The sequence below is a fragment of the Pelobates fuscus genome, chromosome 3, assembly GCF_036172605.1.
Source record: "Pelobates fuscus isolate aPelFus1 chromosome 3, aPelFus1.pri, whole genome shotgun sequence".
Taxonomy (NCBI): domain Eukaryota; kingdom Metazoa; phylum Chordata; class Amphibia; order Anura; family Pelobatidae; genus Pelobates; species Pelobates fuscus.
Window position 1 is genome coordinate 153,482,536 of NC_086319.1, and position 22,633 is coordinate 153,505,168.

A 22,633-nucleotide genomic window follows, 5' to 3' on the forward strand; every position below is an offset into this window, starting at 1 on the left:
GTTTCGCCACACTTCTCCCCTTTGCCCCCAGACTAACAGGGTAGATGAGGGCAATCCATAATACAGGGAGGACAGCCACAATAGGGTTCCGCTACAACGTTCTTAGAAGGAACAATGACAGAGATGCAAGAGCACACAACCATGGTTACTATCAGAGAATTGTTGAAAATTCAAAGTGAATTCTAATTGAATTTCAAATTTAAGGCTAAAAGAGAAAGCCGGAAGCATATATTTAACCGGAAGCATATATTTGGTGTTCAATTTTAAATTAATTGTGGATTCACTCTGAATTCCCAACAATTCTCCATTTGTATGGATTTGCAATGAACAGCAAAGGTTTGGGCAGCTATCAAAAAATATAGGTCTCGTGACAATCCTGGGAGACATAGTACAGCACTATTGAGTATCACAGCAATTACATAATTTAGCTTTGGAATAATCTACCACATGGCATGAGCTCTAAATGGGATATTATACCCCCAACTGTATGTAATATAGATCGTATAAAACACTGAATAGTTTGAACTTCCTAGAAAACCTTCTAAACCTACAGGGAGTCATGATATTCCTATAACAAATGATAGGGTTCATTAATCTTTTATACAACACACAGGAGGGGAGGGCATTAATCCTGTTTTATATGGGAAAAAACCCACACACAGACTATTGGTTGCAACTTGGCTGTTTATGTCTAGCCAATTTCACAAATTTACACAGGGCTAAACAGATTTTAAAGGGATTCTGTAATGTTAAAAATACAAAATTGTATTGCTAACACTATAGTGCCCTCCCCCCCATTGTCCCACCACCCTTCACTTTGGCCTTTATTTGCTCACCAGATCTCCTCCTCTTCCAATGTCTTCCGACATGGGACCTAATGCGCACATGCCATGAGCTCATTATGCCTTCCTTGTATGAAAGCATTGAATCAATGCCGTCCTTCCTCATGCATGAGAACGTCCAGCATCATTTAGGGGACCTAGAGTTCGGTACACTCCTGGGAGCGCCTCTAGTGGCTGTCTTAGTACTGCTATGTAAACAATGCAGTTTATCTTAAACTGCTATGTTTTACATTGCAGGAGTAAGGGGGGGCAAGGACATGAGATGAGATGAAGTGCTCTGGGTGCCTATGGTGTTCCTTTAACAGCTTTAACCAAATGGCAGTTGAGTGGAAAGGTACATTTAGCAGCAATAACTGAATTTGCCTCAATAGCTGGTTTTCACATTGCAAACCTTCACTTGAAACAACCATATCTGAAAACCTCAATGTCATTTGTCTGTCTTTCTTATGTTTAGTGAATAGACCCTATCATGTCCTGTAATTTAGATTAAATAAATCAATTCCAAATTCGTTTCATTTTCAAACCACAAAATGCAAGCTGCTCTCCATGGCAGCAGATGAGGAAAATCTTGGCATTTTTTGTTATTTCTTTGCAAGGACAAAGCCTGAAAATAATGTAAAAAGATGCCTTCCAGAGAGCTATAGCTCATATTATTTCCGTATAGCTTGACACTTGGAGCTATACAAGAAAAATGATGTTAATAAAATGTTTGCATATTAATAGTCCAGCGCAGCAGACAGCCAACAATTAAAATTGTTCCCCTCAATTTCAGACCCTCAATCACTACCTCTGAAATCTGGCCATCGTCTCCCAAGCACCCCCTCCAGTAACAGCGATTGCTCTGAATGCAGCTAAGTGAGGACAGAGCAGACTGGTTGGCAGTGTGTATGCAGCGACAGATTAACCGGCCTCCTGCCGACAGCTAGTGCAGCTTAGCCAGGGAGATGAGCGGAAAATTAAACTTTTCATCCGTCCTGATGAAGATTAATATCTTTTCTCTGACGAGCAGAGACCGCTTAATCTTTGCTATTAATATGAAATCGCTGAGGTGTAAGCTCTGTGACGCCGGTGACAACCCGACTTAGTCTTGTACACAGGGTTCCATTCACTATGCTCTGGACATAAGGAATGGGAAGCGTTTTCTTCTAGGAAAACCTGACAAGAAGGTATGAATGACTCTGTGGGTGATTCACCAAACTACACTGCTATTAGTATTTATTCTAGCATTTGGAGCAAGCTGGTCCTATTTGATCAACTGTAGTTATACCAATATGTTCATCAATGATAAGGATAAGCTGCACTTTTACTAGCTCAGTGACATTAGGGATTTCATGCACTGCTAATGTCTCAGGTGAGGTACCTGATAGCACTCTCCCTCCACAGGACATTCCATGTATACTGAACGTCAATCATATGTCAGCCATGTCTTATCTGGAGCAACAGCATTCTATTGCTTTTACTGGGATCTTGCAAAAACTCGCCAGGAACTCAAAGATCTTTATGTATCCACCATTGGTAGATTCAGCTCCCAGAAACCTGTAGACTTATGATGATACTACTTCATCTACCAATGCATCACGGAACATCAACCCTGCAGCTGCTGACTGACTACAAGTCTCAATATCTACTGCCAGCCAACTCACACATATAGAATGTAGATTTAGAGAGCAGGCAGAACAGGAGTAACTCCACCAGCCACTGGCTGCACAGCACAGGAGATTCTGCAGTTTCTCCAGCCCTCCATGGGAGTCTGCTATGCATGCTCAGTTAAATAAAGATTATTTGCTAGTTGATAATAAAATAACTATTAAAAAGGGAATGGTGCAACATTATAAAAAGCAATGTGTGCAGTTCTACAATCTACTTCTCCCCTGTGGGTTGTTCTGATTTCACTGCTAGCTCTGTTATTGCATTGGGGAGTGCACATAAACTATTTTTGTATTACTTATGTTACTCATTCCATTTATCAATGTGTCAAGCAAAGCAGACACTTTCCCCCCCCCCCCCCCCCCTTTTTTTTAGAGGGGGTGTGAGTAAAACACTGTACTATTGGAAACTGCCAACTGTATGCTGTAACCTAGTATATCTTGATAAGGGATGTGAAGGGGCTATGCCAGAAAAGGAGCAACAATTACATATAATGAATGACCTTATAGTTGCCTTTTCTTTAGTTTTTTTTCAGCTGGTGACTCCAGAAAAGAGACTCCAAAGAAAATATGTGGAATAGCAGAAGAATTTTAAATCAGGTCTTTTCTGTGGGATCAAGGGCTGGTGTGAAAATATAAAGTATGCCTGCTTTCCAGGCACACCATGTCCACTAGATAGGAGCTGTAGTGGGGAACAAAATTTGTCCTCAGCTTGTTCGCTTCCCATGTGAGTTATATTAGTGTAGTATTCTCGTATTTGATGTAAACCAACCACCTGTCAGAAATGCAGGCTTCATTATCATTCGTCACTAATACCTTTCAATAAAAATAGCGGTCAACTTCAAACATTATTGCCAGTTCCTGTCTGCTGCTGAAGCACAGCATTCCTGCTGTATGTTTACACAAGATTAACCCCTTCAGGACGGAGTCAATAGTACACGTTCTGATCAAAACGTAAACAAAAACTGGAATTTGCGCTATATGTCTGTTCAACTGTAATTCACTGCTGTCACATTAAGTGCACCCACACTCAGGGCCGGCGCTACCTGTAAGGCGGACTAGGCAGCCGCCTAGGGCGCCCTTTGGGAAGGGGCGCCGCCAGGAGTGCCGGCCCCCCTCATGCTGCAGCCGCCCGAGCGCTCTGCAGAGAGCCTCAGGCGGCTGCAGCTTTGCCCAGGCTGGTGCGTCCATGAGGGCGCACCACCCGGGCGCACCGCGAGGAGAGGGGCTGACAGGAGGGAAGCGCTCAGCGCTCCCTCCTGTCACTCCCTCACTGTAGCGTGGCCGAGCCCTGTATGGTCCGCGGGTACAGGGAGCATCTGTACTGAGTGTGCACTTCCTTTTAGTCCGGCCGGGTACAGGAAACAAAAGTTCCCTGTAACAGCGGATCATACAGAGCTCGGCCACGCTACAACAGAGGTTGGGGGGGGGGGAGATAAAGAGAAAGGGGAGGGGGGGAGATAAAGAGAAAGGGGAGGGGGGGAGATAAATTGAAAGGGAGGGGGGAGATAAATTGAAAGGGGGGGATAAATTGAAAGGGAGGGGGGAGATAAATTGAAAGGGAGGGGGGAGATACATTGAAAGGGGGGGAGATAAGTTGAAAGGGAGGGGGGAGATAAATTGAAAGGGAGGGAGGAGAGATAAATTGAAAGGGGGAGATAAATTGAAAGGGGGGGAGATAAATTGAAAGGGGATAAATTGAAAGGGAGGGGGGATATACATTGAAAGGGGGGAGATAAATTGAAAAGGAAGGGGGGGAGATAAATTGAAGGGGGGGTAAATTGAAAGGGGGGAGATAAATTGAAAGGGGGGAGTTAAATTAAAAGGGAGGGGGGAGATAAATTGAAAGGGGGGGATACATTGAAAGGGAAGGGATGGGAATTGAAAGAGGGATACATTGAAAGGGAAGAGGGGATACATTAAAAGGGATGGGGGGAATACATTGACAGGGAGGGTGGGGGATAAATTGAAAGGGGGGAATAAATTGACAGGGGGAAAATAAATTGACAGGGAGGGGAGGAAGAAATTGACAGGGAGGGGGAATGAGAGTGGGGAGGGGAGAAGAGAGTGACAACAGGGGAGAAGAGAGTGACAACGGGGGAGAAGAGAGTGACAAGGGAGGGGGGAGAAGAAAGGGACAAGCAGGGGAGAAGAGAGTGACAAGGGAGGGGGGGAGAGAGGGACAGGGGGGGAGAAGAGAGTGACAAAGGAGGGGGGGAGAAGAGAGTGACAAGGGAGGGGGAGAGATTGACACCCATCACACACACACAGACACAATGCACCCCTTACACACAGAAAAACACACAATGCATTACACAAACAGACACACACACAAGCAATGCAACCCTTACACACAATGCATCCCTTGCACACACAGAAACACACAATGCATTCCTTACACACACTCAATGCACCCGTTACAGACGCACACACTGCATCCCGTACATACACAGAAACATACCTTGCAGCCCTTACACATACAAACACAGATTCACACAATGCATTCCTTACACACATATCAGGACATCCCCTACACACTCCACCCCCTGTGAACAAACTCATTGGTGGAACATGAAGGTGGACCCTGGGACCCAGACCTTGAGCTGTGTAAAGGGCCCCCAAAAAATGGAGCTGCTTCCCGTTCTCCCAGAACATTGATTTTTGTGACCACAGTTAGAGCCTGTTCTACACCAGAGAGCCTGTTCTACACCAGACCAGTGGAGCCAGACGGCAGCTAGAGCCCGTCATCATCCTCATCTGGTTGTAAGTAGGCAATCTAGTATATTATTTGTGGCACTAATCTCTAATTTACCTCACATTAAAGAAACACTATAGTCCCCAGAACCACTTCAGCTTATTGTAGTGGTTCTGGTGTCTATAGCCTGTCCCTGCAGGCCTTTTAATGTAAACATGGCAGCACTGAAGCACTGGCGTTAGTTAACATGGCAGATCATATGGATGGGGCATTGTGATGTCACATGGGGGGGGGCGGCAAACTTTACTTTTGCCTAGGGCGGCAAAAATCCTTGCACCGGCCCTGCCCACACTTATTATATATCATTTTGTTCAGGAGAAACAGGGCTTTCATTTCATATAAAATATTTATATATGAAACATAATTTATTATGAATAAAATTGAAAAAACTGTGAGAGATGTTAATTTTTCTTTTTTTTTAAATGTGTAGTTCCGCCTCACATTTTAGCTGTAAATGTCATAATGCTGTTAGGTTTTACTGCAAAAAAATGCACATATTTGTAATCAGGGATGTCTCACGAGTACAACAGTAACCCCCATTAACAGGTTTTATGGTGTTTTGGAAAGTTACAGGGTCAAATATAGAACGTTCCATTTTCAAATTGAAATTTGACAGATTCGTAATGTTACCTTTGAGACGGTGTGGTAGCCCAGGAATGAGAATTACCCCCATAATGGCATACCATTTGAAAAAGTAGACAACCCAAGGTATTGAACGTGGGGTATGTTTAGTCTTTTTTAGTAGCCACTTAGTCACAAACACTGGCCAAAGTGTTCATATTTGTTTTTGTGTGAAAAAAGCAAAAAACTAATATTTGGCCAGTGTTTGTGACTAAGTGGCTACTAAAAATGACTGGACATACCCCATTTGCAATACCTTGGGTTGTCTACTTTTGCAAATGGTATGCCATCATGGGGGTAATTCTTATTCCTGGGCTACCATACGGTCTCAAAGGCAACATAACTAAGTTTAGGGATTGCTGTTTAGTCTGTTTTAGTAAAAAAAAAAAAAAAGTATAAAAAAAAAATGTGTGTGTTTGTAATTTGTTTTAGTCGTGTGTAAAACATGTAGCGTATGTATAACTTGCAGGAGGCATATGCCTTCTTGGCGTCAGACTCTGACGCCACTGACACTGCGTCAGATTTTGACCCAGGTCAGTTTTCTGATATGTCTAGTCAAGACGACATGTCATCTGTGTGTGAGCCGGCGGAAGAAAGAAGCTGTGCTTCCTCTGCTATGCCAAATGTGGAGGAGGACTGGGTACCTCCACAGTTAGCCGAGCCCAACGTCCCCCCTTTTAGTGCCAACGTAGGCATTAATGTTAATGTGGATGGCTTCTCCCCAATGCACTATGTAGAACTATTTTTAGGGGATACCATCTGGGAGGAGATTGCTTCCCAGACTAACTTGTATGCTACCCAATTTATTGACAACAATCCAGGTAGCTATACAGCCAGGGAGCATGACTGGCATCCCACAGATGTCCCAGAGCTTAAAAAATTCTGGGCTCTTACAATGCTCATGGGGATTATAAAAAAGCCATTGATTCGCTCATACTGGAGCACCAACCCAATAATGTCGAGTCCAGTATTCTCCCAAACCATGCCTAGAGCCAGATACGAGTTACTGCTGAGATTTTTACATTTCAGTGACAATACCCTCTGTCACCCTAGAGATCACCCCCAATACGATAGGATTTATAAAATACGCCCACTGCTAGACCATTTTCAGGACAAATTTTCGGATGTTTATACCCCCCAACAAAATGTATCCATAGATGAATCTCTAATGAAATACAAAGGGAGATTAGGGTTCAGACAATACATCCCCTCAAAGCGCTCTATGTATTGCATAAAACTGTACAAACTGTGCGAGAGCGAAAGTGGATACACATTTGCCTTTCGTGTATGTGAGGGGAAAGATGGTCAACTGGACCCTCCTGACTGTCCTGACTCCCTGGGGATAAGTGGGAAACTTGTATGGGACCTACTAAACCCCTTGTTTAATAAAGGTTACCACCTTTATGTGGATAATTTTTATAGTAGTGTCCGTCTATTTAAAACACTTTATGCTTTACAGACACTGTCCTGCGGCACTGCCAGAAAAAATTCTAAAGACTTTCCACGATCTCTCATAGATGCAAAATTAAAAAAAGGCGAATGTAAAGCACTTCACAAAGCTGAAGTGCTTGCACTAAAATTTAGGGACAGGAAGGATGTCCACATGCTCACCACCATCCATGACGAACGCATGTCAGACGTCTCTGTCCGGGGCAGAGTAGAGTGCAAACCGGTTTGCATCAGGGCGTATAATAAGTACATGGGGGGTGTTGATTTGGCTGATCAGCTGATGCAGCCATATCTTATTTTACGAAAAACCAAAGCATGGTATAAAAATGTGGCTATCTATCTGATGCAAATAGCAACTCACAACTCATTTTTACTTTTTTTAAAAAATAATCCAGGGAAAACCACCTTTCTCCAATTTCAGTTGAAAATAATTTCTTTAACAATTTATGGAGATGGACAAGTTCCAACAACGGTGCAAGCTGAGTCCAGACATTTTATTTTTAAGTTACCGCCAACTGCTAGAAAAAAAAAAACCCAGAAACGTTGCCGGGTCTGTTTTAAAAACGGGAAAAGGACAGACACCCCTTTTCACTGTCCTGATTGCCCTTCGAAACCAGGACTCTGTGTAGGAACATGTTTCAAGCTGTACCACACAGAACAGTTGTAAGAAGTGTTCCTGAATTTTTATTTTATTTTCTGTTTCTTTGGAAAGCAGCCATTTTTTTGTTAGTCAGTTTCCTTCCCCCAAATCTCCAGTTAGATTCTATTTGCAGGAGTCAGTTTAAAGATTGCTGCTAAATGTACATTTGCTACCTGCACATTTGGCCTAACAAGTTTTCTGGCAGTAACACATAACCAGCTGGCCAAAACCAGATGACGTGTGCATAAAAACCAGAATAAAAAAATACCACTACACTTTCTTTGGGGGGCAAAATGGTTGGGGGAAAGAAGTCAAAACACCCCATCCTCTATAACCTTTGATGTCTACTTTATAAAAATATATACTATACATATTGTCATGATGGTAACATTAACTGGGGGGTACAAAAATATGTCAAACTGAAGATAGACCAAGCATACCTATATATCAAGTTGAAAAACTGACATGTACAAGTTCTGACTGTTGCCTTTTGGCCCCCAAACAACCCGGCAACCACATGGTTGCCGGGTTGTTTGGGGGCCAAAAGGGGGGGGCGGGGGGTCTCTTCCTCCCTGGTGGTCCAGTGGCTGCTGGGCGAGCGGCACTGGTGGGCGGCTGGCGAGGGAGCACTTCCTCTGAGCTGTCTGCTCAGCTCCCTCGCGCGCCTCAGAGTGAGGCTGGGAGCCGGAATATGACGTCATATTCCGGCTCCCAGCCTCACTCTGCGGCGCGCGAGGGAGCTGAGCAGACAGCTCAGAGGAAGTGCTCCCTCGCCAGCCGCCCACCAGCGCAGCCCGACCGCCCAGCATGTCTGTTAGAAAATGCCGCCCAAGGCACATGCCTTGTTTGCCTCGCGGCTAATACGCCCCTGATCGTACACAAAGGCTGTTGTTATAATAGGATATAGGATTTAATAATTTCCGTAATATACTGTAAAACTAGGGAACAGGCAAAATAAAGGAGGGGGGATGGAAGCAATTTGGGATTTAATGATAAGAAGAACATGTTTTCTTTGTCAAACATTTGCTTTCTTTATGCCTAGTCTCAGGGTAATCCCATTTTAAATAAATCACATCTCTCTTATTATAAAGCTAGTAACTGAGAAAAGTCAGAAAGCTTATGCCCTATGACAGAGAATAATGGGCCCTGCCATGTTAGGACTTTATAATTTGAGGCATCCACCAGTGAGTTATTTCTGTAAGCGGCTTTCTCCTTCTAGAAGTCCCCTTGGAGTATTGGATTACAAACAACCTGGTGAACTGTACCTCCGCTAGTTCTGTCTCCATACACCAATTCTGAGGATCAAATGGCTTCTCCATCAGCAGGTGACAGAAGGTGATAGGCACAACACTCAGAGAATACAGATGCGATTGGTAATGTCTGCCTGTCAGTGGGCATAATTCACTGTCTTGGTAAAACTATTGTCACTTGTGGTGTGTATTCATTGTCAAAATATTGTTAACTAATGTGATGTGTGCAGTGGATTTTGGAATGGTTACCCCACAGAGGTGGTATGATTGATTACAGCAGGGTCAGGAATGGGGAATGCTTATCATTCGATGCCCAGGACAAGTATTTCTGGTCACTTGGCAGGCACTTTTATTTTGGCTTTTAGCCATGCTGCAGACTGCAGTAATCAATCCCTTGTAGTCTGGCACTGCGATGGATCGATTACTCTGGTCTGCACCCACTGAAGGGGCAAACCAAAAATGCTTAGAAGAGTTTATTTGAAAGTTCTAAATGCATGTGTCCAAGTCAATTTAGAAGGAGTAATATGAGCTTATAACATGTTTGCAACATTGGACCAAAAATAGGCAAGTGCCGAAGTGATATAATGATGTATTGAAATGCGAAATAAAAATGTAATTATAGTGGAGGCCATTTACGGTTTTAATTTATAGCTGGCTATTAGGCCAAGTTTGTGTGAGCTTCAAGCAAGCATTGTTTTACATGCAATAAACACACATTACACACAGCCAGCACACATCACATACACACACACACACACATATGTTAAACAAGCAAACAAAACACACGCACATTTCCCACAGGCAGACATCTCAGACACATACATTATACACAGCCGGAATAAAGCACACACATTACACACAGTCACGCTCTGCATGAGGGCATCAGTAAAATCCCTTGAAGAAAGCATTGAGGCAATCCTTTCCTATGTTGAGGGCCTAATGCACTCGTGGTATTCGCTGTGCATGCGCTTTAGGTCCCCCCGTCAGAAGAAGAGAAGGAGGCAGAGCGCCAACCCAGTACCAAGGGAGACTGGCATAGGAATCGGGTGAGTAGGGAGGAGGGACCAGAGTTTTGTATTCCTAACACTATAGAATCCCTTTTATCTCTGCTATTTGCCTTGGCATTCAGCACAGAGAAGAGATAAAATAAAACAATGTGTCTAAATCTTCTCTTCATTTGCAATGTTTGCACTGGTTTTGCCTTGTCGTGTTGGGACCGGACTATGATGTCATTTGCTAAAATCTTTAATGTAAATTTACAAGAAAACATTGCAACTCATGAAAAAACACAAGTAATAGGTAATTTTCAATGTTTTATCAATGGCAGGGCTGGACTAGGAATTTTTTTTTGACCCGGGCATTTTTTTATCACAGCGGCCCACTAAGAAGGGGGCGGGCCAGAGAGAGTGTGTTTTGTCATCACCAATGACAAGCATGCCCCCTCTCAAAGTAAGCATGTTGGTTCAATGCTCTTCCAGAGCAGACCATGCACAGAGCTCTGCTGAAGAGCTCTAGCATGAGAAAAAGGCCCTGTATTTGTTCTGCACAGTGCAAGCAAATTTATTAACATGCTTGCGCTGTGTTTGCTTGCACCTTGTCTCTGGTGTCTCTATAAATGGGGTGCTGTGTGTGAGGGTGATGTGTCGGTCTATATGTTAGGAGGGATTGTGTGTTGGGGGAAAACAAACAAACAAAAAAAACAGGCATTATATCCGCCCCTCCCTTCTTACCTTTAGCCTGGGGCGGGGGGACCATGCTGCCATCCCTGGTGGTGCTAGTGGTGAGTGAACTCTAGCCTGCAAGGCTAGAGTTCACTCTCGCGAGATCGGGGATGTTGCTATGGCAACGCTCTGCATCTCACAAGAGGAACCTGGCGGAGCTGCAAGATAGAGCTCTGCCGGCTCCTCTCTCCCTACCCAGCCGGTGGCCGCTTATTAGTGTGCTGGTGAGGGAGATCTTTGATCTCCCCACCGGCCCGTCATGAAATGCAGCAGGAACGGCACTCGGATAGCTTGAGATCTTCCTTGCCGGCCTCGGCACATGGCCATCGCGGCCCACTGAGCACTTGTCCGATGTGCCTGATGGCCAGTCCGGCCTGCTCAGTGGTGTACATTCAGTGGGAAGTGACAGCTCCCCTATAAGATAAAACTGCTAATCAAAGATGCCTGCTTATCAATGGGGTCCTAATGGAATGTTTCAATAGCAGTGCTCATGCTGTCAGCAGGATAGAACCAAAAGGTTTGTGTTATAAAATAAATGATCCCAGTCAGAAGATCCCTTGGCTTGCTGCAGTCAAAGGACATAGCAGATTATAGATTGACATGGTGACATTACTCTGAAGCCATAATTAATGTACTTCTCCCTTCTGACTGTTTAAGTTCTGTGTTCTCTTGCTTTGTAACAATACCAAAATAAGCATAAACTGTTGATAGAACTGTGTAATTCTAATTGCTGTATGCTATTTGCACATATAATTATCACCCAGTGGGTGCTAGCTGAAATCGCCCTTGGTTTAATGATAGGTCTTGCGAAGATTTAAATGTGAGATCCTTCAGATGTTAGGCTCCTTGAGATGTGACAAACAGCTACTTTTTCATTAGGAAATAATGTGCTGTAATTTTTTCCATTAACATATTCGTATGACCTATTATACATACCATCTAAGTAAACTAACAGATACATGCAAACTTCTATTTAAGCCATAGACTGTTCGCACAATTTGTCCCGACTTCCTAATTTTCAGTATTGCATTTAGATGTACAGTGGTACCTCTGTTTACCAATTTAATGCGTTCTCCGGAACGTTTCGTATTGCGAAAAATTTGTAAACCGAAACGTGGTTTCCCATAGGAAAGCACTGAAAACCAATTAATCCGTTCCGGAGGTCAGCAAAAATTAGCTGGCATGGAAACCAACCCACAATGCAGAAAACACAGTAAAAGGCATGCAAACGACAAAGCTCAGATCCCTACCCTTCCACCGCTTAAGAAATACACCCAAAAAGTCCCAAAACCGCTGCAAAATTTTTCCAGAATTGCTCCAAAACTCGATGCAAAAACCGCTCCAACACCTCCACACTTGACGCCACGTGCTACCCACAGACTCCAGCATGCATGGAGGTGGCGCTATAAACCTCAAAGGCGCAATGCATCCTGAGGAAACTTGCTTTGTATTGCAAAAAAAATCATAAACTGAGGTATTAATTTCAATTTTCATTTGTAAATGAAAATTATGTTAACGAGGTGTTTGTAAACAGAGGTACCACTGTAATTGTATGTTACTTATGAGTAACGTTGCCCCCAGAACTATTTATCAGTAGGATTGTTCCGGTATCTGACAAATTGCTATAAAATTTCATTTTAGGTTGGTAAATTGGTTTATTGTTGGCTTATTTTAGATAATCCCTCCTGGTTCTTCATTAATATCTCTAATTTGTTTAGGTGTTAAAAATCTGACCATACTGGTTTGCAGTCACAAGGTTTCTTCCATTCGTTGCAGCATTTACCAGATTTTCCCCTCACATTTAGGATTGGGGTAGGTTTCTTTATATTACTCGGGTCCACGATCTGGCCTATATGCAGGCTTATGCAGTATATGATCATATAGTCTAACTGTACCCCCATTATTTTTTGCCTAGGTGAGGTGTTTTTAAATAAAACTATTACAACTATTACAATCTCTAAGATTTGAAATCATTGTTTGGTGAATGGGCGAGTGCGCTGGCTTCTGTGTTTTGTATGTTTTGGCCCCGGCAGCACCCTATAATGTATGCATGTTCAGGTGAGTGCAACCCTCTTGGTTTTGTGTATATATGTGTGTATATATATATATATATATATATATATATATATATATATATATATATATATATACTCAGATACGGTATCACGTTTCATCTTTTCTTCTCCCATATTTCCCTATATCTGAGCCCCTTTTTAGCAGATAGTACTGGCTATTAGGGATAGGTCTGGCAAAGAGGTAATGTTTCTGGCTTTCTGCCATAGGCTAGTGGTCCCACGAGGCCAACACCCCTCCTCATACTCTGAGGTATACGCCCATCGGCCCAAATATAGTTATTCGCCTCGCATGGTTTCATAGAGAGGGCCTCACCTGTCACACCCATAGTATCTTCTGCTTTAATTATAATCGAGAGGCCAACACTCTGCCACAACGTTTTGATGGCCCTTAAATCACCTCGGGCCAACACATAGCTAGAGCCTCTCAAGCTGCTAGGCAGTTATCTGGGCCTCACCTGTCATGTTGTGCTAGTAAAAATTTTCACCACTTGGCATTAGCTAGCCATCCAGTACCTGGTTATGAAGTATTACTGATGGTGATATATACAGGGAGTGCAGAATTATTAGGCAAGTTGTATTTTTGAGGATTAATTTTATTATTGAACAACAACCATGTTCTCAATGAACCCAAAAAACTCATTAATATCAAAGCTGAATATTTTTGGAAGTAGTTTTTAGTTTGTTTTTAGTTTTAGCTATTTTAGGGGGATATCTGTGTGTGCAGGTGACTATTACTGTGCATAATTATTAGGCAACTTAACAAAAAAAAAATATACCCATTTCAATTAATTATTTTTACCAGTGAAACCAATATAACATCTCAACATTCACAAATATACATTTTTGACATTCAAAAACAAAACAAAAACAAATCAGTGACCAATATAGCCACCTTTCTTTGCAAGGACACTCAAAAGCCTGCCATCCATGGATTCTGTCAGTGTTTTGATCTGTTCACCATCAACATTGCGTGCAGCAGCAACCACAGCCACCCAGACACTGTTCAGAGAGGTGTACTGTTTTCCCTCCTTGTAAATCTCACATTTGATGATGGACCACAGGTTCTCAATGGGGTTCAGATCAGGTGAACAAGGAGGCCATGTCATTAGATTTTCTTCTTTTATACCCTTTCTTGCCAGCCACGCTGTGGAGTACTTGGACGTGTGTGATGGAGCATTGTCCTGCATGAAAATCATGTTTTTCTTGAAGGATGCAGACTTCTTCCTGTACCACTGCTTGAAGAAGGTGTCTTCCAGAAACTGGCAGTAGGACTGGGAGTTGAGCTTGACTCCATCCTCAACCCGAAAAGCTCATCTTTGATGATACCAGCCAAAACCAGTACTCCACCTCCACCTTGCTGGCGTCTGAGTCGGACTGGAGCTCTCTGCCCTTTAACAATCCAGCCAACCTTAGAAAAATCAGTCTTGAGATATTTCTTGGCCCAGTCTTGACGTTTCAGCTTGTGTGTCTTGTTCAGTGGTGGTCGTCTTTCAGCCTTTCTTACCTTGGCCATGTCTCTGAGTATTGCACACCTTGTGCTTTTGGGCACTCCAGTGATGTTGCAGCTCTGAAATATGGCCAAACTGGTGGCAAGTGGCATCTTTGCAGCTGCACGTTCGACTTTTCTCAGTTCATGGGCAGTTATTTTGCGCCTTGGTTTTTCCACACGCTTCTTGCGACCCTGTTGACTATTTTGAATGAAACGCTTGATTGTTCGATGATCACGCTTCAGAAGCTTTGCAATTTTAAGAGTGCTGCATCCCTCTGCAAGATATCTCACTATTTTTTTTACTTTTCTGAGCCTGTCAAGTCCTTCTTTTGACCCATTTTGCCAAAGGAAAGGAAGTTGCCTAATAATTATGCACACCTGATATAGGGTGTTGATGTCATTAGACCACACCCCTTCTCATTACAGAGATGCACATCACCTAATATGCTTAATTGGTAGTAGGCTTTCGAGCCTATACAGCTTGGAGTAAGACAACATGCATAAAGAGGATGATGTGGTCAAAATACTCATTTGCCTAATAATTCTGCACTCCCTGTATATATATATATATATATATATATATATATATATATATATATATATATATATTTCAGTATGTCTCAAGTTCCTGATACACCACAATAACTGGCATTACCTTGCACCTCAGCTAGGTCTGACACCCCTGCCGAAAAAAATGATACGGCTAGTCCATCTTCTCTAAGGTCATGGACTATCCCACGTCTCACGGCAGAACTCCTTAAACAATGTATTCCATTCCCAGCTACTGCCAGGAAGGTGGAGCTCTTCAGACTTTTCAATACAAACACCGACAATGCGGGGACAGGGAAGGGGCCTAGTGGATCCCAGTTGCCGGATGTTTATGTTATGCTCACCTCGTTAATGTCTTCCATTGGACTGATTAGTGATAGACAATTAGAGACTTTGGTAAATATGGCTCATAATGCTGAAAATGTAACTATTAAATATAGTATAAGCAGGGCCGGATTAACATAGGGGCTGATGGAGCCCATGGAATAGGCCCATTTAAAAAAAAAAAAAAAAAAATTGCCTTTTTTTTTTTTTTAATTAGACACTACTCTTAAGATTTCCTTCAGACTGGTATTTTAAGGCACAGCCTGTATTTGAGGCTGCCTGGCCGTGCTGGCATTGCAGTATTACCAGCAATACAAATGCAAATATTTTTCTCCGTATAACCGGAGATTACTCTGCAATACCAGCACTGGCCAGTAGGGGTCACTGTGTATGGAGAGAGGCAGGGATAGGAAGTTACAGCATATCCCTCCCTGCCTCTCTCTACTCACTGATACGCAGGGGAGCAGCTACACAGTACAGAGAGTTCAGACAGCTGCTCCCAGCCTGCAGAGACAGATTACAGCTCAGGGAAGTGAGGGATGAGGGGAAAGGCATCAGGGAGACATGAGACACACAGACTCTAGGGGACACTGTGAGACATGCGGACACAGACACATGGGGATGCTGTGAGACATGGGTAGACACATTGGGACACATGTCTCCCAGTGTCCCCATGCCTCCCAGTGTCCCTAGTGTCTCAGTGTCCCCATGGCTCTCAGTATCCCCATGGCTCCCAGTGTCTCCATGGCTCCCATTGTCCCCATATGTCTGTGTCCCCATGTCTCCGAGCCAGTGTCTGTGTCCCCATGTCCCTATGTCTCCCAGCCAGTGTCCCTAGTGTCTCAGTATCCCCATGTCTCCCAGTGTCTGTGTCCCATATCTGTGTCCCTAGTGTCTGTGACCCCATTTCTCCCAGTGTCCCCAAATGTCTGTGTCCCCATGTCTCTCTGTGTCCCCATGTCTGTATCCACAAGTGCCCCATGTGTCCAAGTGTCTCAGTGTCCCCGTGTCTCTGTGTCCCCATGTATCCTAGTGACACAGGACACACTGAGACATGGGGACACTGGGAGAAATGTGGACACAGACACTGGGAGACTAAGGGACTGGGCGACATGGGGACACTGACACTGTGATTCATAGGGGCACTGATGCCAGGCTGGCCTTCCAATTATTTGGACAGACATACCCCCTTTTTGGGCATGTTCGCCCCTTCTGGCAGTTCTGGTCATGTGATTTGGCCTACTCTTTTACCCCACCCATTGGCTTCCTGCTTTACTGGACACTGCTGTTGGTATGGATTTACTTGAAAGATGAAAGCATAAATTATATAAAGAGATTAGCATAGAGTATGTGTTTTCTTATAGCTGCATCCTTTGAGTTTCCCTCCAACACCGTCAGATACATGACGCTTGGGAGGTATGACTGTTTTAGTATTTTTCGTCGATAAGATTCTGTAATTAGGCCCCATCATAACTGTCAGCACCAGGCCCACTGGGCTCTTAATCCGGCCCTGAGTATAAGTATTGTAAATTGCAGTTGGGAAAAAATGGAAAGAACATGTGGTGTTAAATATATAAAAACTAAAAATGTGTGTTAAAAAATGTGTTAAAAAGTCTTCTCAAAACAAATTATATGTGATTTCATGAACTGTAGGGGAACTCTGTAGAAGTGTAGTTGTATATCCAACCATGACAGGGTATGCATATTACAAATAGGGTTGCCACCCTTTTTGGAAAAAAAAATACCAGCCATACTAATTTGCATAATTAAATATGCATCCATGACATCACAATATGTAAATTACAAGGAGTGACATAACAGAAAATTATTTAAAATCACAAAAAAACTTACAGTTTGATTCTGCTGTAAGAGTGATTGCTCCCACTGTCTCCCTGTCTCACAGCGCACTGTCTTTAAGTCTCCCAGTGTCTCCTAGTGTCTCAGTGTCCTCATGTCTCCCAGTGTCCCCTAGTGTCTCGGTTTCCCCATGTTGCTGCCAGTTCTAGTATTCGCTATTTATTACACCTTGTATTTATCTTTTTAGTGTCTCTTTGTATCCTAGTGTTCCCTAGTGTCTTCGTGTCCCCATGTCTCCTAGTGTGTCAGTGTGCCCTAGTGTCTCAGGGACACGGACACTGAGACACTAGGGGACACTGGGAGACATGGGGATGTTAAAACACTGAGACATGGGGACACTATGTATCCCAGTGTTCCCTACTGTCTCAGTGTCCTCATGTCTCCCTTAGTTTCTTAGTGTCCCCATGTCTCCCCATGTTTCCCCATGTCTCCCCTAGTGTCTCAGTGCCCCCATGTTTCCCAGTGACCCCATGTCTCCCAGTGTGACCTGATGTCTCACTGTATCCCAGGATCCCCCAGTGTCCCTATGTGTGTGTGCCCTAGTTTCCCCATGTCTCCCAGTGTCCCCATGTCTGTGTCCCCATGCTTTTGTGTCTCCATGGATCACCCAGTGTCCCTATGTCTCTGTATGCCCTGGTGTCTCCCAGGATCCCCCAGTATCCATATGACTGTGTCCCCTAGTGTTGCAGTGTCCCCATGTATTTGTGTTTCCCAGTATCCCAATGTCACTGTGTCTCCCAGGATCCACCAGTGTCCCTATGTGTCTGAGTGCCCCGGTGTCCCCACGTCTCCCAGAATCCCCAAATATCCCTATGTCTCCCATAGTGTCCCCATGTCTCCCAGTGTCTCAGTGTCTCCCAGGATCCCCCAGTGTCCCCATGTCTCTGTGTGCCCCAGTAACTCCATGCCTCCTCTAGTGTCCCCATGTCTACCCTAGTGTCTTAGTGCACTAATGTCTGTGTCTCCCAGGATCCCCAGTGTCTAAGTGCCTAGTGTCTAAGTGCCTAGTGTCTAAGTTTCCCCATGTGTCTCTGTCTCCCATGATCCCCCAGTGTCCCCATGCCTCCCCTATTGTCTCAGTGTCCCCATGTCTCTGTGTCTCCCATAGTGTCCCCATGTCTGTGTCTTTGATCCCCCTGTGCCCTCTGTGTTACCTATTACAGACTGCCCTCCCATTTGTCTCCCACCTTACTTGAGCTGCTGGCTGGACTCTCTGGCAGCGCCGCTCCCTCGCAGATCAGTGAGTAGAGAGAGGCAGGGATCGAGATGCTGTAACTTCCTATCCCTGCCTCTCTCCACACACAGGTATTGCAGTGTAATCTCAGTTTATACTGAGAAAAATACCGGCATTTGTATTGCTGGTATTAGTGCAATACCGGCACCGGCCAGGCAGCCGCAAATACCGGCTGTGCTGGTAAAATACCGGGCAGATGGCAACCCTAATTACAAAACATACCCACCCATGCATTCATATTAAAATCCACTGCATCCCTGGCCTGGAAAACCTGTAAGAGCCTGGTGAGAAATATTATGCTATATTTATATTTCCTATATATCACACAGGGGCTCTCCAGGAGGTATATAATGAGGCATTTGCTCATTAAAAAAATACTCTAGATTTCCTCTGGTGTTTCTTTTAATAGTAACTATTATACCAATAGTTTAATGTTATCACTGATAAGCCTTATTCATACAATTCTCTGGTCTAGATGGTTCTAGAACTACTTTGTTCCCTCAGATAAAATGTCATATATTTTTTTGCATCCTGAAGGTTCACTTTGTGTCAATTATATGCATAATTGTTACACAAAGCTACTAGCCAAGTAAAAGAGGACTTGAGTCTTGAAACTAGCACTGTGGATTATACCTTTTCAGTGCAGAAAGGGGTAGTTATTAAATACAACGTAAACAAGAGTTGTGTTCCTTCTCACATAACAGATAGTTTCAAAAGGTATGAGGAAAAACATGGAGGGTGTCATGACTCTCAGAGCCTCAGCTGTAAACATTATATATACAAAGTTCCGCTACGAAGGACAAAACAAGCACTCTTCTTATAATGCATATAAATAAAAGGTAGTAAAACACTCACAGAAATCCCATGTGCCCATACAAGCAATAATTGTAATTTGACATCTAGTACAGGCAGAGATAGCAAAGATACAATATCTCAAATAATGTCAGGAAAAGGGCAGAACAGTGGTGGCTTGAAAAAAAAATATTTTATCATCTATGCCTACAAGAAGATAGAAGTGAGGATTCGTATGTTACATGATGTGAAGAAACTATCCCTGTTATTTTGGTACTTTTGTTTTACCCTGTTCGGTAGATAACTACTGAACACTGACCACCCCCTGGCTCATTCACTTCAAAGGAAACCGCCAATTAAGTGCTCTCTCTGTGTGGCCGCCGTTCGTATAGCCGAACGCCTCGTGCAAGAGAAAACGGCGGCCATCTTGTTAGTACTTTTTGTACTTTTGTAGTTCTAAAAAGACTGACCGCACAGCCCAATTTCATGGAACTATTTCTGGGCAGGAGTATAGTGTACGGTCGGTCAAATTAAGACCTCCATGTAACTCTTGAACCCCTGAACTGATCTGGGTGATTTTTGAATATGTTGGTCCCCCAGATCGGGGCTATCAGGGGATATGACTTTTGTGGTGGTTTCATGGAGTTTGGGGTACTTTCTGAGTTTTATGTTAATGCATGTTTTTTGTGTTGGGAGATAATTGAGTTTAGTATAGTGCCCTGTACTCAATTATCTCCCCAGTACAAGGGACGGATTATATTATTGTCAGTAGGAGTGCCCTGGACCTGAGAGCCAATGTATTTGCAGAATGTATTTTGTCACTGTCCCCTCTCAGGTCCAGTGGGGAATGCCCCTGGAATATGTCAACGTAAGCCCTGTACATTATTAACTGCATATAAACCAGGCGGTTAGCCTGAAGTGTTACACCCTTCATCTAGTTCAGGCTGATGTTTGTATTTCTGTCTACTTTGCTGGGAGAATATACTTGGATGCTGCAATTCATCTGGAGAAACATTCAAATCAACACCCGAACTGCGAGCTATAATCACTCAAGCTCTAGCAGTTCGGGAGAAAATAGGCGAACGGGTATCTGTACTACCAACGTTCGTTACACATGAGATTAACCATTTCATTAAGTACCACTTAAAAATGTAAAAATATATATTTTCAGCATCATGTTTCAAAATTAAAAGATTAAAATATGTAAAACATATGCATAATGTTTACAGCAAGATTGGGGGAGATGAGAGTTAATGCATTGTTGCAGCCCTGGTCACACCTCCCTGCATGTGATTTACACATCCTTCCTAAACACTTCCTGTAAAGCGTTATCTAATGTTTACACTTACTTTGTTGCAAATACTGTTTAGTTTTGAATTTCTTATTTTCTGTTATGTTAATAGTTTGCTAAACCCTGCAGCCTCCTGTGTATGATTAAAGTTTAATTACCAGAGTAGGAGATAACAACATTTAAAGTACTACATCTGATTGAAAGTGAAACCATTTTGTTTTCATGCAGGCTGGCCAGGGGAGGTGTGGCTAGGGTTGTATAAAAAAAGAAACAAAAGTGTTTTAACTCCTAAATGGCAGTGATTTGAACAGTGAAACTTCAGAGGCATGATATATACTACAACTGCTTCATTATGCTAAATTTGTTTTGGTGACTATAGTTTCCCTTTAAAGTTAAAATATATATTTCAAAATTCTTATTTGAGCATCACAATGCAAACTTTATCTTTACTAGTCTAAAGTGGGTTGGTGTTTTATTATTAAACTACATATCCCATGATCATTATCCAAGCACCTGGCTGGCTTGCCTCACAGTCCACAACATCTGGAGTGTAAAAGATATTACATCACTGATTTATAAGAACCAGGAATGATAAACTCTGGCATTGCAGTTGCTATGTGGACTGCATTTCAAGTAATGCCTCCTAGTTGTTGGAGAACCTGATGTTGCCTATATGCGATAGCAACTAAGGCTGATGATTGATATGTACTGTCTTTTATGTACAAGACAAAATATATGTTTTCATTTCATATTCTGAAAACCCATCAAAAGTACTTTCAAGCCATAAAGAAGTTTCTAATTATTTTACAAGACTTGGATCCACCACTTGTACTGGTCGGCTAAACACTCAGACTGATCCTTTAGAAGTGTGGAAGACGAAACACTCAAAAACAATCCATGTTTCAGATAATAGGATCAAGAGGAGATTCAATTTCTTCTTCCAAGTACAGATAGAAATGTGAGTTTCCCTAAAATATATATTTATTTTGTTTTTAAGCATAAGGAATATGCCTTGGCAAAATGAGGATTTATAACAGAAAATGTCAGCTCAAAACAATGTGGCCTCATCTGAAAATATCACTTGTATTAAATACCGGTAATGATGGATACCAAATAACATCATTTGAATTAAAAATTGAAACCATTTGACCAGCATTATTAGCATTTTATTAATTTCAATATTAATAAACTTGACGTTTTGCTCCAAGTACCATGATTACATCACCGATTTTGAGTGCTCGTGGTATCTGGAGTATGAATGTATGTGGAGCATTTCACTATGGTAGGAAGGGTTACTCTGACCAAAAACAACATTTCCTTATTTACCCTTTAAATAAATACAGGATTCCATGGCTCCAACAAAAATTTGCACTCGTCTCTCTGGAATAGTCTTATGGACTAGTCCTATAGACTAATAATGGAACATTGTTTTCTTACCATCAAAATTTCCAGTGAACAGGTAAATCCAGGTGACTGCTGGAACAAATAAGAGAGTAAGAGAGGCTGCCAGGAACTTTCTTCTCCCTCTGCAGAATCCCAGCATTCTCTCAAAGTTGGGCTAAATTCAAAGGTCAATGCCGTTTCTAGGCCGGAATCATAGTGTTTTTCTCGATTGGCATGTTAAAATTCTGCAAAAGAAAAGAATAAAATGAGCAAAAGTTCAGCTTGACTTTTGTCCTGCACTAGTGAGACCGTTGTCACTTTAATATACCACAGATAATAATAAAGAATACCACACTGAAAAATGAATCTGCAGACTGACACACAGTAGGCTTAATCACCTTAAATAAAAAGAAAAGAACAGAAATATGGCAACCTGCACAATTAGAAAAACATATTTGCAGACAAGTAAACCTACTTAATGGTTAAACCAAAAAAGAGAAAAGTTTCCCTAGAAACATGTGTGTTTATTAAATAAAACAGAAAAGTATTAAAACCACTTAAAGTGTTTCTCCAAATCCTTTCTTGTACTGAATAGATTAATGCCCTATTGGCATTATTCTATCAGTTCCTTCAACAAACACGCTCAATTTTTAAGCAAGCATTTACTTTCCTTAATCCGGTACCGGGAAGTCGACAAACCCCATGTGACGTCATA

The 22,633-nt window shown here is 42.6% G+C and overlaps 1 protein-coding gene across 2 annotated transcripts in view; it reads right to left on the reverse strand.

The window, feature by feature from the left end:
• Nucleotides 1–22,633, reverse strand: part of LARGE1 (LARGE xylosyl- and glucuronyltransferase 1) — a 641,175-nt gene that overhangs the window by 481,898 nt on the left and 136,644 nt on the right. For both annotated transcript variants that reach the window (XM_063447549.1, XM_063447551.1), the window contains exon 2: nt 21,973–22,163. In XM_063447549.1, the coding sequence (XP_063303619.1) occupies nt 21,973–22,078 (106 nt within the window). In that variant the 5' untranslated portion in view covers nt 22,079–22,163. The remainder of the gene's footprint in view (nt 1–21,972; nt 22,164–22,633) is intronic.